Source organism: Eulemur rufifrons, chromosome 7, assembly GCF_041146395.1.
Source record: "Eulemur rufifrons isolate Redbay chromosome 7, OSU_ERuf_1, whole genome shotgun sequence".
NCBI lineage: Eukaryota > Metazoa > Chordata > Mammalia > Primates > Lemuridae > Eulemur > Eulemur rufifrons.
In genome coordinates this window covers 150,383,147-150,399,160 of record NC_090989.1, presented here as the reverse complement: position 1 = coordinate 150,399,160, position 16,014 = coordinate 150,383,147, and the positions used below count along the sequence as shown (strand labels likewise).

At 43.1% G+C, this 16,014-nt stretch overlaps 2 protein-coding genes across 2 annotated transcripts in view; both read left to right on the top strand.

The window, feature by feature from the left end:
* The window catches only part of KIF15 (kinesin family member 15), a 72,752-nt gene extending 65,695 nt beyond the window's left edge, over window positions 1-7,057 (top strand). Inside the window, exons 31-35 of the mRNA XM_069473530.1 lie at window positions 331-406; window positions 861-898; window positions 5,223-5,388; window positions 5,696-5,827; window positions 6,481-7,057. Of these exons, the coding sequence (XP_069329631.1) occupies window positions 331-406; window positions 861-898; window positions 5,223-5,388; window positions 5,696-5,827; window positions 6,481-6,543 (475 nt within the window). The 3' untranslated portion in view covers window positions 6,544-7,057. The remainder of the gene's footprint in view (window positions 1-330; window positions 407-860; window positions 899-5,222; window positions 5,389-5,695; window positions 5,828-6,480) is intronic.
* A 4,390-nt stretch (window positions 7,058-11,447) lies between these two features.
* TMEM42 (transmembrane protein 42) lies at window positions 11,448-15,320 on the top strand. The gene is made up of 3 exons (XM_069473528.1): window positions 11,448-11,640; window positions 13,836-13,982; window positions 14,655-15,320. Exons 1-3 carry the CDS (start codon window positions 11,449-11,451, stop codon window positions 14,793-14,795), a joined length of 480 nt encoding a protein of 159 aa, XP_069329629.1. The 5' UTR covers window position 11,448; the 3' UTR covers window positions 14,796-15,320.
* Window positions 15,321-16,014: the final 694 nt, after the last annotated feature.

Genomic DNA, 16,014 nt, shown 5'->3' with positions numbered 1-16,014 from the left:
GAGATGGGGTCTTGCTCTTGCTCAGGCTGGTCTCGAACTCCTGAGCTCAAGCAATCCTTCCACCTCAGCCTCCCAGAGTTCTGGGATTACAGGCATGAGCCACCGTGCCCGGCCTCATCTTGCTTTTGTATTAGGAGGAATCCTGAGTTCTTCGGAGGTGACTTATTTCATCCCTATATGTTGATCACATTATTAACTGTGCTAATTTGACCCAATCACCATAGTTACCTTTTCTTTACACAACTTAGCATTGCTGCATGTAATAGCTTTGAAATTGCTACTTGAATATACTTGACATTGTTTTCCTGTCCCTCCTCCTAATCCATGTAGTGATCAGAATCATCCAGACAATGAGCAGCTGAAGAATGAACAAGAAGAAGAGATTATCAAAGACAGACTTGCTAAAGTATGATTTTTTTTTTTACATAGTAGTTTATTATCTGAGCAATGTGTTTATAGTTAGTAATTTATGGTTATATATATTTTAAGTAACCATTTTACTATTGAAATTCCTGTCTTTTCTACATTCCGACTGTTTAGCATGATATTTACCATCAGTATTTAGACACAGCTGAGAATTGAACTTGTCTCCGTTGCTAGATGGTGAACCTACTGCTCAGCATACTCACATGCAGTTCTCCATTTAGAAGCAAGTATGAAGGCCTGTTTGAGGCCTTAGAGGGCATGTGCATGAAGTCTTGTAAATAGGTATTTCCTTTATGTGTATATAGCTGGTATTGTGGAAAAGGATATTGGCTTGATTTTATTAACATGAAGGAGAGTGGGTTGGTTCCTTTCAATGTTTGTTTTAGCTGTGTTATTTAAGAACCTAAGCCATCTTTTTCTTTTTCTTATCATAGAGTAAAATAGTAGAAGAAATGCTGAAAATGAAAGCAGAGTAAGTGTACTATTTTGTAATTCAAATTCTTGATAATTGTTTCCTTTTCTCCTCTAAAGGGATAAAATATTTATATCCACAACGTAGGTAATGTTTTTCCTTCTGTAGTAATATGTGAACATAATAGATGTTTACAAAATTATTTTCCTAACAACACTTGCTAAAGGAATTTCTCATGTGAAGCTACTCCAGAAGAAATCTTTTTTTTTTTTTTTTTTTTTTTTTTTTGAGACAGAGTCTCTCTCTGTTGCCCGGGCTAGAGTGAGTGCCGTGGCGTCAGCCTAGCTCACAGCAACCTCAAACTCCTGGGCTCAAGCAATCCTCCTGTCTCAGCCTCCCGAGTAGCTGGGACTACAGGCATGCACCACCATGCCCGGCTAATTTTTTCTATATATATTTTTAGCTGTCCATATAATTTCTTTCTATTTTTAGTAGAGATGGGGTCTCGCTCTTGCTCAGGCTGGTCTCGAACTCCTGAGCTCAAACGATCCGCCCACCTCGGCCTCCCAGAGTGCTAGGATTACAGGCGTGAGCCACCGCGCCCGGCCTAAGAAGAAATCTTAAAGAGATAAATGTCAGGAAAAGCTTAGCTGCCCTTGAGGAACTGATGGGTTTTCTTCTCATGGACAATGAGAACAAGATAACTGACCAGGTTTTCCTTTTCACTTCTGCTTCTGGTTTCTTCTTTTTTTTTTTTTTTTTGAGACAGAGTCTCACTCTGTTGCCCAGGCTAGAGTGAGTGCCGTGGCGTCAGCCTAGCTCACAGCAACCTCAAACTCCTGGGCTCAAGCAATCCTCCTGTCTCAGCCTCCCGAGTAGCTGGGACTACAGGCATGCACCACCATGCCCGGCTAATTTTTTCTATATATATTTTTAGCTGTCCATATAATTTCTTTCTATTTTTAGTAGAGATGGGGTCTCGCTCTTGCTCAGGCTGGTCTCGAACTCCTGAGCTCAAACGATCCGCCCACCTCGGCCTCCCAGAGTGCTAGGATTATAGGCGTGAGCCACCGCGCCCGGCCTGGTTTCTTCTGATTTAAAACCTTAAGGCCCGGCCGGGCGCGGTGGCTCACGCCTGTAATCCTAGCACTCTGGGAGGCCGAGGCGGGTGGATCGCTCAAGGTCAGGAGTTCGAGACCAGCCTGAGCAAGAGTGAGACCCCGTCTCTACTAAAAATAGAAAGAAATTATCTGGCCAACTAAAATATATATAGAAAAAAATTAGCCGGGCATGGTGGCGCGTGCCTGTAGTCCCAGCTACTCGGGAGGCTGAGGCAGTAGGATCGCTTGAGCCCAGGAGTTTGAGGTTGCTGTGAGCTAGGCTGACGCCATGGCACTCACTCTAGCCCGGGCAACAGAGTGAGACTCTGTCTCAAAAAAAAAAAAAAAAAAAAAAAAAAAACAAAAAAAAAAACCTTAAGGCCCTCTGATTCCCATAGATAATACTCTGATTTCTTCTGGTCCAGACCTTGGGTCTCTATAATTTATTCATATAGTTTCCATATTAATTTATATGACCTTATAAGTTGCCTCATTCTTTGATGAGCAAGGTATATTGTATTTTCTGCCAAGTTCAAAATAAGTAAACTGGTTATTAACAAATATAATGATAAAACAACATGAGGAAGATATTGGACTCTCTGGATAGGTGCTCCTCATCAGGAATTGAGGTCCTCAACCATTTTTGCTTATTTATTATACCTCCTAAAAGGATTTTGAAACACCATATACCCTCTTACCTATTTTTGAAGTTGATTTTATATCTAGAATTTTTATAGATATAGATATATCTAGAATTTTATATCTAGAATTTTTCATTATAAGTTTAAATTGTTGCAAAGGATAGACATTCTGACATATTGAAAATAGTGACATTTGAAAATAAAGCTCTTAGTCTTTTAAAAGTAACTAATCTGCTACTTTCTATTTTAAAAATACATGAATAGATTCCTAAGTCTGGAATTTTCCATTGTTCCTTTTTCCCTTGAAACTGAGTTTCCATTCTATACCCTGCAGAATTTTATCCTAATTTATTTTTGGAAAAAATTTTATTGATTATGCTACCATGCTACTTAGTCATGAAATATGTATACAAACTGAAAGTAATTTGTAAAAATTTACTCATGTGGCTCCAAGTGTAATTAGTATAATTCTTCCCCATTGAATTTTCATTATTATTAATCAAATTATCCTAAATTTTTTGTAAATTTTTTTCAATAATTATTATACTTAGGAAAATTTCAGTGGACATGCATTTCTCAGTGCATTTTATCCTAATACTTTTTTCTTCAATTAGTTCATTATTTTATTATACTTAATTCTGGAATAAGACAGGATTCAGTATCAATTCTATTTCTTTTTCCTGTTTTTATAGCAAATGCTGAGAAATCTTATTCACATAGTAAGTAAATGGCAATGGAAGGAGTTTTGTTACAGTACTGTCATCCAATTTTTTAAACTCTGTCCAAGTTAATATGTAAAAAATCACACTGATGGATCATTAAAAATTCTTTTTAATGATCAGCTGACAAAGACCACCCAATCTGAAAGATTTGTCACCTGGTCATTGAGTCATTTATTTCATAGAATCAAAGAATATACATGTGAAAACAACCTTTTTATCTACATATGAGCAATTCAGAGACTGGCTGCCAGTCAGATAGTGGTAAAGCTAGGATAGAAACCCAGATCACTTACAGCATCTTGGAGAATCCAGCTACATAGTCGAATTGCAGCTATTTTAGAATTAACATCCATTTGAGGATATTTTCTAACAAAAAGAGTAAAAGTTATTTAACTTGGCATGTAATTTATTTCAGTCTAGTAACCAAGAGTCTACAGTGATATGCTGTCTCTGGAACAATACAGAAGCCCGTACTTCACTGTGGGCAAGTGAATCACATTCCAGCACATGGCGTACACTGTTTTCTCAGTCCCAGCCTACAGCAGTGATTTTAAACATTATGTTATCCATATATATAAGTTAGGCAAGTGCTGTTTAATTTCCCATAACAAGAGGTCTGGAGGTGCATTGACTTGGTGATGCCATCAGGGACCTAGACGCTTCCCATTCTTCTGATATTCTTGGCCGCAAGATGGCTATTGCAGCCCCAAATATTGTATCTCCACAAGAGGGTCACAGCTTGCAGTCAAGTGGGTTCAAGGGGCTTTCTTTTCTCAGAACACCCCAAGAATCAGCCTGTGTTCTCGGCCAGAATAAGCACACATGGCACACCTTTGGGACAGGCTGAGAAAACCAATATCTGACAGTGGGATATAGATGACCATGCTTAGCTTAGACTGGTCATTATATTTACCTCTTGGGAAGTGAATGTGCTTCCTCTCCCCCGTATCTTTCCCCCTCAAATAAAATTGAGTTTTTCTATAAACAAGGAAGAAGCAGGGGACTAGCTATGGGGGCAGCAACTGCAGCATCTGCCATGCCACAGAGCCTTTCGATCCAACTAAAGCAAAATACCTAAGGCGAATGCAGAATTGCTCCAAATGAACTGGGAGAGCATCGGTGCCCTTCTCCCTACCCTGTGCTTCTGAGATCCTCAGAATGTAGTCTGAAAACAACTTGCCTAGAAATTAGCTGGCCTTTGGTGTGTTAAATTCTTTGTATTACGGTAATCAACAGCTAGAGATTAGCTGGCCTTAAATTAGCTGGTATTAAATTCTATGTATTACATCATTTCAATAACCTACCTTTCATATGCATTGTAAAATAAAAAGCATTTGTTCCCTTTGGGAAACTTACAGGATCCAAACAATTTTATAAAGTCAGTGAAATTTATATAACTATAGTAACCTTGTTTTTTATATTTCTTTTCAGTTGATAGTTACATAACCTTTTTCTTATGTTTCTTTTCAATTGATAGTTACATAAAGTGTATTAATTCTGAATAGCACATCCTTGAAGAAATAAGTAGTGTTTCTCAAGGACTACTCTCAAGGACCAGTTTTTTAAATCAGAAATGGTTATTCTAAGCCATGGGACACTGAATAAACCATGCAGACTGTAATGATACTTAAATTACATTTGCTCCAAGTGGAATGAATCTAAAAGAAACTTCATTCTAAATTTTATTATTTAAAAGCTGATTTGAGTTTTTCCAAAATGAAAGTCTTGGGTAAAACAACAAGAAAAGGCATATCTGATATACAGCACTTTCTGTCTTCTTTTGCCATCAGTAGGGGAGGACTGAAGATTAGTGATACTTTCAAATAAAAATTCTGGGCTTGGGGAACCAATATCTAACTTTGAGTGCTGTTTTGTGATTATGGTCCTTTGGCATATTATAAAGTGATATTTATTCTTATAGCCTGGAAGAAGTCCAAAGTGCCCTTCACAACAAAGAGACGGACTGCTTTAGAATGGCTGAGGAAGTTGAAAGAACCAGAATTTTGGAGTTTAAAGCTTTCCAGGAAAAAGAACAACTGAGATCAAAGCTGGAAGAAATGTATGAAGAAAAGGAGAGAACATTCCAGGTGCATTAGTTTGTTGGTTTTTTCACAGTTTTTTTGTTGTTTTCTAAGTGTACTTAAAACACTTGAATGAATAGAACTAATCAGCTTAAAAGTCATTTCTGTGAAAACCCATTTCTGTGACTGGGTGTCCTATACTAGAGTTACCTTAGTGTACACAGGAGGTGTATGATCATGAAAGCTGGGATTCAGGACTCTAATTTCCTGTGCTGTTGGAAGGCAAGAAATAATGTAATTTGAAAAGAAAAATTAAGAACTACTTCTTATTTTCCCTTCCTTGGATTTCCCCTCATTTCTGATTTGCCTGCAGGAGTTGGAAATGTTAAAGAAGCAGGTGGAATATCTCGCTGAGGAAAATGGAAAGTTGGTAGGTCACCAAAACCTACATCAGAAGATTCAGTATGTAGTGCGTCTAAAGAAGGAAAATGTCAGACTTGCTGAGGTAAACTCTGAAAATTATTCTGAATAAATTCACTCTGGTTTAAAAATTATTCTTTTATTAAAACTAAATTAAAATTTACTTACTGAATCAGCTAATAGCTTATTTCAGGGAACTTCCTGAATTCAAAAAAATTTTGGAGCCACGTGTGTGGCTCACGCCCGTAATCTCAGACACTTGGAAGTCTGAGGCGGGAAGATTGTTCGAGGCCAGGAGGTCAAGACCAGCCTGGGCAACACAGTGAGACCCTATCTCTTTTTAAAAAAAAAAAAGAAAACATTAACTAGGCATGGGGGCACTGGCCTGTAGTCCTAGCCACCTGGGAGGCTGAGGTGGGAGGATCACTTGAGCCCAGGAGTTAGAGGCTGCAGTGAGCTATGATCATGCCATGTCACTCCAGCCTGGGTGACAGAGCAAGACCCTATCTCTAAAATTTTAAAAAAAAACAATTTTTTTGGTCATTGCTATTCCAAGTATAATTCAGTTAAATTCTCTTAGATGTCAGATTCTTATTTAATGTTACATAGATTGCAAATTAAAAATTTTAGTCTTAATTTGAAATATGTACTTAATGCCAGGAAGAATAACTCTTTCTGTAAGAATTAGAGCCATAATTTTTTTCCTTTTCTTTTTCCTTTTTTTTAATTACTTACCAGGAGACAGAAAAATTGCGTGCTGAAAATGTATTTTTAAAAGAGAAGAAAAAGAATGAATCATAAAGATTCTGGTCAACTACCTAGACATCACGTTGTTTGGAGATTTTTTTGTCTCTTTTGAAAGTAAGACCTACTCTTGCCCACTTAATATAGCTGAATTTAAGGACCTTAATTACTAAATGTGTGTATGGTTGTGGTGACCCTCAAGTTTCTAATGAACATTTTGCATCCGTATGTGCCCTGTGACATTGAGGAGTCTTTTATTAAGTGGCTACTACTCCATTTCCAGGCTTTAAATCAACTGGAAAAATCTATTGCCTTTTTAAAAATAAAAGCCTGTAGCTAAGGTTTATAGTGGATGTTGATCGGATCATTTTCTTAGATATTGCCATAATCTCCTTTGATTCTTATAGAAGCTTAACAATATATGGTGCTTCCAAAACTTGCAGTGAGTTTGATGGATGATTTAGTAGCATGTATGTGAAGCAAACTTGCTAATATAGATTATTTTTGTATTCTTTTAAGTGTTCTCACGAGCATATTCTATGACTGTAAATAAGGCCATTTTTTTAAATAAAATCTTATAAAAACAAGCAACTAAATGAAGTGATTTACATTGTTTATTCACTTGTTCATTGAACATATACTTAATGAAGACTTACAAAATGCCAGGAACTAGTCATCAGTGGGCAAAGGAAATAAAAGCTTCTGTCCTCAGGGAACTTCTGTGTATCAGAACTTCATTCTTTTTTATTGAGAATAATATTTCATTGTATGGATATGCCACATTATCTATTCACCAGTTAATGGACATTTGTGTTGTTTCCAACTTGGAAATATTACAAATAATGCTGCTGTAAGTATTTGTGTATAAGTCTTGGTGTGGACATGTTTTATATCTCTTGAGTAGATACCTAGGAGTAGAATTGCTGGGTCATCTGGGAAGCGTGTGTTGACGTTTGAAGACACTGACTAACTGTTTTCCACATGTACCATTTAGCTGTGCCATTTTACATTCCCATCAGCACTTGCTATTGTTAGATTTTTTACTACAGCCATCCTATACACTCCTAGTGGGTGCATAATATTATGTCACTTGCATTTTCCTAATGACCAACGCTCTTGAACATTTTTCCATATTATGAAATACTACTTAGCAATAAAAAAGGGGAAAATTGATATATGCTACAACATGGCTAAATCTCAAAAAATATGCTAAGTGAATGAAGCCAGACCCAAAAACCACATATTATACACATTTCAATTATATGAAATGTCCAGAAAAGGCAAAATTATAGTGATAGAAAGTAAATCATTAGTTGATTAGAGCTGGGCGTGGGAGTGGCAATGACTGTATAGGCATGAGGCAACTTTTTGAGGTGGCAGAAATGTTTTAAAGCTGCTTTGTGGTAATGACTGTACAACTCTACGGATTTACTGAAAATTGAACTGTACATTCAAAACGGGTGAATTTTATGGCTTGTAAATTAGGCCTCTTTTAATACAGCTATAGAAGAAAAGTTTTTAAATTAATGCATAGTTTAACTCTCAAGGAATAATAGTAAATCCCTAAGGGCCAGAAATGAAAAAGGAACTTAAATTTAGTAAAAGGGATGGAGCAGACACTGCATCTTGCCTTGGAGGTAGAAGGTAGAATATTGAAGCTAGTGATAAAGCAGCTTAGGTCTTACCGCCTATATCAGCCTAGGGCTGCCATAAAAAATGATTATAAACTGGGTGGCTTAAAACAACAAAAATTTATTTTCTCACAGTTCTGGAAGCCAGAAGTCCAAAATCAAGTGTCCACAGGGCTACACTTTCTCTGAGAGCTCTAGGAGAGAATATATTCCATGCCTTTCTCTTAGCTTCTGGTGTTGCCGGCAACCCTTGGTGTTCCTGGCCTGTAGGTGTATCACTCCAGTTTCTGCCTCCAGTGTCACCTGGTGTTCTCCCCTGTGTCTCTGTCTCTTCTTAAAAGGACACTAGTCATAGTGGATTAGGGCCCACACTAATGACCTCATCTTAATTTGATTACATCTGCAATGACCCTATTGCCAAGTAAGATCACATTCACAGGTTCCAGGGGTTAAGACTTGAACATACCTTTTTAGGGGACACAATTCAACCCATAACATCACTCATAGCAAGGAAAGAAAACAAGGCTGTGGGCTAGCTCAGGACAGAGAGTTAGAACTGAGATTTTTGCAAAAAGCCAGAACCCAAAGTGTGCAGGGATCTTATCTTAGGCATCAGGTGACTGCTGCCTAGATCTGGGCCTGGCTCAGAGCATGTGCTCATTTAACTGAGCAGAACAAAGAAGAGGCAGAGAAATGGACACAGTAAAAAGAGGAGGGAGCGGGGAGACTGAGGTAAGGCTATAGAGAGAAGGCAATTGAAGGCATTCACTCCTAGGTCACCACAAAACCCACCCATTCCTATGGTCTCACAGCAGGGGCTTCATACTTTTAAATTCCCTCCCATGCTCATAAAGGCTCTTAAGTTGTGACTTCTGGCCCTTAAAGGTGATGAGACATTTGAAAACTCTCCCAGAACCAAGGGTCATCTTTTGCTCATAAGCCATCTTTGAGGTTTGTTTCAATTGATTTTTTAAATAAATGTGGGTGACACACTCCTTCCCCTCCACACTGACCCAGTTCAGGCAGCTAGCTTACATTGCTGTTAGTAAGTTTGAAGTTTGTTTTTTTTTTAATTAAACCATGGTTTATTCAATCAAACATCTATACCAAGGACATGAGTGGGTTACAGTATTGGGCACTGTGGCAGGAACAAAGATGTGTATGGCTTCTCCCCAACAGAGCCTTGTTAGCGAGGCAAGTAAGTTGCAAGGCACTTAAGTGCACTGAGGGCAACAGTTATTTAGAGCCTTGCTACTTGGTGCAGTCCGTTGACCAGCAGCATTGGCACCATCTGGGAGCCTAATAAGAAACACAGAATGTTAATGTAGCTCCAGACCTAATCAGAATCATTTTAACAAGATCCCTGGGTGATTTGTATGCAGGAGAGTTTCTGTCTAAGAGGCAGAAATCACTTCCCGGCAGCGTCTGAGGATGGTGTCTATTCAACCATTATCGCCAGAAATCAAGGCCCTTTGTTAGGCACTGGGGACCTGGAGAAGAAAGAAAATGTAGTCCCTGTCCTCGAGGAGCTTGCAGGCTAGCAGAGAGACAGACAACCAGAGGAACAACCACAGGATTGGTGTGAAAATAGGAGAGTAGCAGAGACTGCTTTACAGAGGAGGTGGCTCTGAGATGCTCAGTCTCTAGTGCAGGTAGAGATTTGTTCTAAGAAACTCATTTTACATTCTTCAAAGCATGCAGAGAGTTGATCAATGCAACACCACTTGATTTTCTAGAGGTTCAAAGTAAGGTAAGAGCTTTCAGAGGGGATCATCTTTGAGCTGATGTTCACATAGCCCTTTGCTCAGTGGTATGGTGCAGTGAGCTTCTCTGAGCCTCAATTCTTCATCTGCAAAGTGGGAGTTTGTACCATATTGGAGTTATCCACGCTTTTATTGAGTCACAAAACCACCCTGTGAGAGAAGCAGGGTGGTGTGGAAGGACTTCCATGAAAACTTCTTGAATGAGGGATTAAAAGAAACGCTGCCGAACAGTATGTTCACTGTGAAGTCGTTTGTTTTTAAAAATATCTCATATTATGTTTAAATATAATAAATAATTTTTTATTTATTATTTATTTATTTATTCAGAGACAAGGTCTCCCTCTGTTGCCCAGGCTGGAGTGCAGTGGGATCACAGCTCACTGCAGCCTTGAACTCCTGGGCTCAAGGGATCATTCCACCTCAGCCTCCTGAGTAACTGGGACTACAGGCGTGCATCACCATGCCCAGCTAATTATTATTATTTTTTGTAGAGATGGGGTCTTGCTATGCTACCCAGGCCGGTTTCAAACTCCTAGCCTCAAGGTCAGGTGATCCTCCCACCTCCACCTCCCAAAGTGCTGATTACAGACCTAAGCCACCAGGCCTGGCCTATGCCGTGTAAAAATTCTTAAATATTTGTACTATACATAACTAAACATGCGTCATAAAAAGTACCCTATTAGCTGATTTTCCTGGAGAGTGGAGGTAGTACTTTATACACTTCAAAAACACTTTTATTTTCAAGGAAATAGAATTTTTAAATGAAAACATTTTAAGCATATGTAAGTGCATAGGAGATTAGAAGTAACGTTAATCCTGAATGGAGTGACTATGGAGGACTTATTTTCTTCTCCTTGCTTATCCATATTTTCTATAATTGTGTGCCCATCTGGGGCTTTTCATTTGTCAGGAGCGCCGGCCTCTGTCTTAGTCTGGAGCTCTCCAGCGCCCTCTGCCGAAGCATCTCTCCATTCTGTGCTTCTCAAACTGGAAGGACCAGGTGAATAAATCTGTTAGAGGTCTTAAAATGTAGATTGAAGCTGGGGGCAGTGGACAGCGACTCGCGAGGCCAGGAGTTCGAGGCTAGCCTGAGGAACATAGCGAGACACCGCCCTCCCCACCCCCGGTCTCTTAAAAAAAATTTTTTTAATAAAAAAAAAAGTAGATTGACTCAATGGGTTTGAGGTAGGGTCGGGGATTCGGCATCTTTAACAAGTTCCTAGGGGAAGCTGATGCTGGATCACACCGGGTAGCCAGGATTGAAACCGCTAGGCTGCTGGTAGTTTACGTTCTACCCCAGCAACCACAGTATCAGTCTCGGCCTCAGAAGCCGGTCCCAGCGTCTTCCCACGCACACAAACCACCGCCTAGCTAGAAGGACGCGCGGCGCTCGACCCTCGCCGCCACGCACCCGCACCTCCGAGGCCGGGGAGCGAGCCCAGCGGGCCTCCGTGAGCACCGCGTCACGTGAATGTCACGTCACGTGAGGCTGCCGTCCAATCGCGGCGTTCGCTCGGCCCTGTGGGTAGCGGGCGCGGCGGGCGCACGGAGCGGTGGCAGTCGGCACCATGGCGGTGAAGCCGCAGCCCTCGGGCGGCGCCGTGGCAGCCACCGCCTACCCTGACAGCCCCGTCGAATTTCCCCCGCACCTCCAGGCTGGCGCGATGCGGCGCCGCTTCTGGGGCGTGTTCAACTGTCTGTGCGCCGGCGCGTTCGGGTCCCTGGCCGCCGCCTCCGCCAAGCTGGCCTTCGGCAGCGAGGTCGAGCCCGGGGCGCCGCCGCTGCTGCTGCTGCTGCTGCTGCTGCTGCGGGCGGGTGGGTGGGAATGGGCGGGGGAGGGCCGCTGCGGGGCTCCCGAGGAGGGGCGGGGCTCCCGGGGAGGGGCGGAGTTGGGGGCGCAGGGCGCTGCCTCACCCCGCCGGTCTGTCCTGCTGGTCCCGGCACTGCGGTCAGCTGGGGTGGAAGAGCATCCTTCTACTCTAATCACACCAAACCCTCGTCCAGTGTAGGCGGTAAGAGACGTCGGGGACTGAGGCCTCCTCCCTTACCAGGCACCTAAAATCTTTCCTCCGATTGGGCTAGTTCGCTCTCGGGGAAGTCTACACCTCCTACATCCACCCTCTCTACCTCTCATTTTAAGCCCCTTGTGCCTGAGCATTTCTCTCCACGTGACTCTTAAGGTGAGAAACCTGTTGCCCATCTCTTTACTCCGTAATTAACGGGTGTTTTGACCAGTCTACCCTACTGCCAGGGAAATTGGGAGTTTGGGTTACCCTACGTATAAAGGAATACTGGGAGAAACATTCTGGACATTTCCCTGACGCTGAAAACTTCAAAACTGCCTTCCCACGTCTGCTAAGGTGTACCTCTTTGCCTTTCCTATTCTGAGTCATAGAGCAGCCTCTGCTTGCTAAAGGAGTTTCCTTGCCTCTCCAGCCTAGGCCTGTGCCCTGACCTAGGCAGTGTTCAGACTATTTAGAGCTATTCCAATGGGAGCTGCCATGCTTGAGGTTAGGATCCTGCTGGGTGTAATTCTTGGGGTAAGTGGTCTAAGGTAAAATGAGTGACTCTATGGGCTCTGAAGTTTTTTAGTCTTTTCAGTTGTGAACCAGGTGGTCATAATTCTTTAGGTAAGCAGGCTGCTCCTGGCCCATATGATGCCCTTGTGTAAATCATAAGAAAGCACCCTTCCTGAAGACACTAGATAGTAAGCTGCTGGGAAACTGTTACAAGAAATAAGTATGATGTTTAGATGAGTCCAGCATCCTGAGTTAGCAGCTCTGTCTGCAGGCAATTTTCTAACTTGAAACCAAGCAGAGGAATCTGCATATCCTTTGTGTAGGAGCCTTCTAAAGATCCTCACTTTTCTCAGAACTTCCTCTCAAAGTGATGCCTGGGATCACCAGTCAAATAGTTTCAGGTGGTGTTTTCCCTAGGTAGGGCTGTGTCCTGGTTAAGAGCATGGAGCCACACTGCCTGGGTTTGAATCCTAGTGGTTCTCACCACTGTGGCACTTTAGGCAAGTTGTTATACTTAATGCCATTGGTTCTTTATCTGTGAAATGAAGTTAAGGAATAAATGGGAATGCACTTAAAACTCTTAGCACAGGGGCCAGGCACCATGGCTCATGCCTGTAATCCCAGCACTTTGGGAGGCCCAGGTGGGAGGATTGTGTGAGGCCAGTTGTTCAAGGCCAGCCTGGCAACATAATGAAACCCTGTCTCTACAAAAAAAAAAAAATATATATATATATATATATATATATATGAAAAATTTGCTGGGTGTGGCAGCACATGCCTGTGGTCCCAGCTACTTGGGAGGCTGAGGCAGGAGGATCACTTGAGCCCAGGAGTTCGAGGCTACAGTGAGCTATGATCATGCCACTGCACTCTAGCCTGGGTGACAGAGCAAAGCCCTGCCTAAAAAGCAAACAATAACAAAACGAAACAAAAAGCACACACATACACAAAACCCAATTAGCACAAGGCCTCGCACAGAGTAAAGCTCAAGAATGCCTGAGGTGGTGGTGGGTGGGGGGTTGTCCAGAATGGGCTGTGACCTGCTCAGGATTAGGGGATGCAGATGGGGGACAGATATGGCTAATTTTACCTGTTTTACCTCATCTGGAGAAGTAAGGTCTCTACCCCTGCCTTACTAGTACTACCAACCAAACAATAGCTAGTTGGCCCTCTAGAACTGATCTTCAAGGGGGATCAATAAGGGACTATTCAGTAGAAAATACTGTTTTGGGCATTAGCATTTTGCTTTTGCCCAAGGTCACATGGCCAGCAAGGTGGCCAAGTAAGTGTCTTCTCTGAGTTTGTTTTACCTGTAAGATGGCCTGTGGCGACCTTAGAAGGGTCCTGGCTACCAGCAGCCCTGGGTGTGCTGTGAGCGGGTAGCTGCAGGTCGCTGCCCAGGGCAGGCGTGGCTGCAGTGACACTTTCTCCTGCAGGTGAACGTAGGCTTATGCGTCTTAGGCATCATAGTGATGGCAAGCACCAATTCCCTGATGTGGACCTTCTTTAGCCGGGGCCTCAGTTTCTCCATGTCTTCAGCCATTGCATCTGTCACAGTGACTTTTTCAAACATCCTCAGCTCGGTGAGTAGCCAGAGGGTCCTAAACCTGGGTTCTGGGTGAGTTGTCCCTGGGGAACCCCTGCCATCCCAGATAGGAAAAAGGACCAGAACTGAAACAGATTTGGCAGTGGCTTGACCTCTAGATGGCTGCTCCTCTAATCATGGAGGAATTCTCTAGTTAGATAAGAATGAAACCTGAGTGTAAAAAGCCTATCTGCTTGATGTCCCTCCGGCATGGAGTCCTCATTTGGAAGTCCCTGTGCAGCCTGGCTGCCTCCTAAGGTTCTGTGCCCTCAAGCATGAGATGTGAAGGGTCGAGGTTCCTGGAGACCTTTCTTCCCTCTGTAATGTGAGGTTAACACGGTGGAGCTGAGCCGGTGAGTCTTGAGTTGAGGGAAGAAGGACTTGGTGGCCCAGCATGGGTCAGTGAACACCAGGCACCAGCTGGGCTTTTCTCATGTACTTTGCTGGGATCCAGTGCCATGCACGAGGTACAGGTGAGACTCACCACTCCTACAGGTGAGACAGAAGTGAATGGAGCGACTTGATAAAGGTGACAGCTGAGTTTTAAGCCAAAGGCTTCTGGCGCCAGACCTTTCCTTCTGGGCCCGTTAGGGAGGAGATCAGCCCCAGGGCAGTGAGGTTGTGCCCACCCACTGAAGTCGGGTCCCTCACAGCTGTCTCTGACCCGCAGGCCTTCCTGGGCTATGTGCTGTACGGAGAGTGCCAGGAGGTGCTGTGGTGGGGAGGAGTGTTCCTCATCCTCTGCGGACTCACCCTGATCCACAGGAAGCTCCCGCCCACCTGGAAGACCCTTCCGCACAAGCAGCAGTAGCGCCAATTGGCTGGACAGACCAGCTGGAAAGATAACGATGGTGGCCCAGCCTTGGGTTGGTGTGTGGGACTGCTTCCCAGGGGGACCTAGGTGTGCAGCCTTCTGACCACCAGCCAAAAGCAGATGCTAGACCAGCCAGGCCTTTGGGCCAACCCTGCTCCCAAGGGAGGCAGGCCTCTGACAGAGCAGCTTTGAGGGTGAACAGCTCTGGCTTCTGCAAGGGGAGTACAACCACAGCAGTGTTCTGCCCGAAGCATTCCTCATAATCTGTACAGTGCTTTTGATTCTTGTGCTCGCAGGCCTGCCCCAGTGAGTTTGGCAGATGCTAGAGATCCTGGGCTTGGTCTGCTTTGAGTATGGTACTTGAAACCACACTGTAGTCCTATTGCCTGACAAAGGCCAGTCACTTAACTCTAGATCAGTGACTGGTGGGGCTTTCTGACAACTCCATGCTAATGTACCAGGCCATCTGTGTCACGCTTATGTATTATGGCAAGAGAAGGAAAACTGGGTTAATAAATACTGTTTTATAAGTTAAAATGACCAAATATGGAATCTTAATTCTTTCCTCCATTTTTGATTAAGAGGGAGCAGCTGGGGTGAGCTGAAGTCCCTGGAGTGGAGGAGGCAGGCGTGGAGGCTGTGCCCGCCAGCTCTGCTCCCAGTGTGGATCTCAGCTGCTCTGCTCCCTGCCGGACTCCAATTTCATGTTTCCTTCCTGGCGTCATGCAGGCTAGGACTCTTCAAATTGAGAAGGGTCTGTCCTTTCCCTTGGTATTCTCAAGGAGAAAAGTTTGACTTCACTTTGGAGACCTTGCTTTATTTTACTTATTAGGAAAGAAAACTGGCCCAGGGATCCTCCCCTCCCCCTGCTTTACCTTTAGGTCTTTCTGCCCTTTGCTTTTCTTTCCCAGATCCCCTTGGTTCTTTTTTTTTTTTTTTTTTTTTTTTGAGGCAGAGTCTTGCTCTGTTGCCTGGGCTAGAGTGCTGTGGCGTCAGCCCAGCTCACAGCAACCTCAAACTCCTGGGCTCAAGCAATCCTCCTGCCTCAGCCTCTCGAGTAGCTGGGACTACAGGCATGCGCCATCATGCCCGGCTAATTTTTTCTATATATATATTTTTTTTTTAGCTGTCCAAATCATTTCTTTCTACTTTTTTTAGTAGAGACAGGGTCTCGCTCTTGCTCAGGCTGGTCTCGAACTCCTGACCTCGAGCGATC

What these genes read in the sequence shown, in the direction of transcription:
- TMEM42 (XM_069473528.1), top strand. Translation starts at nt 11,449, where the DNA reads ATGGCGGTGAAGCCGCAGCCCTCGGGCGGCGCCGTGGCAGCCACCGCC. An exon ending in AGCTGGCCTTCGGCAGCGAG is followed by an intron (nt 11,641 to 13,835) that starts GTCGAGCCCGGG and finishes TTTCTCCTGCAG; the next exon opens with GTGAACGTAGGCTTATGCGT. An exon ending in TTTCAAACATCCTCAGCTCG is followed by an intron (nt 13,983 to 14,654) that starts GTGAGTAGCCAG and finishes TCTGACCCGCAG; the next exon opens with GCCTTCCTGGGCTATGTGCT.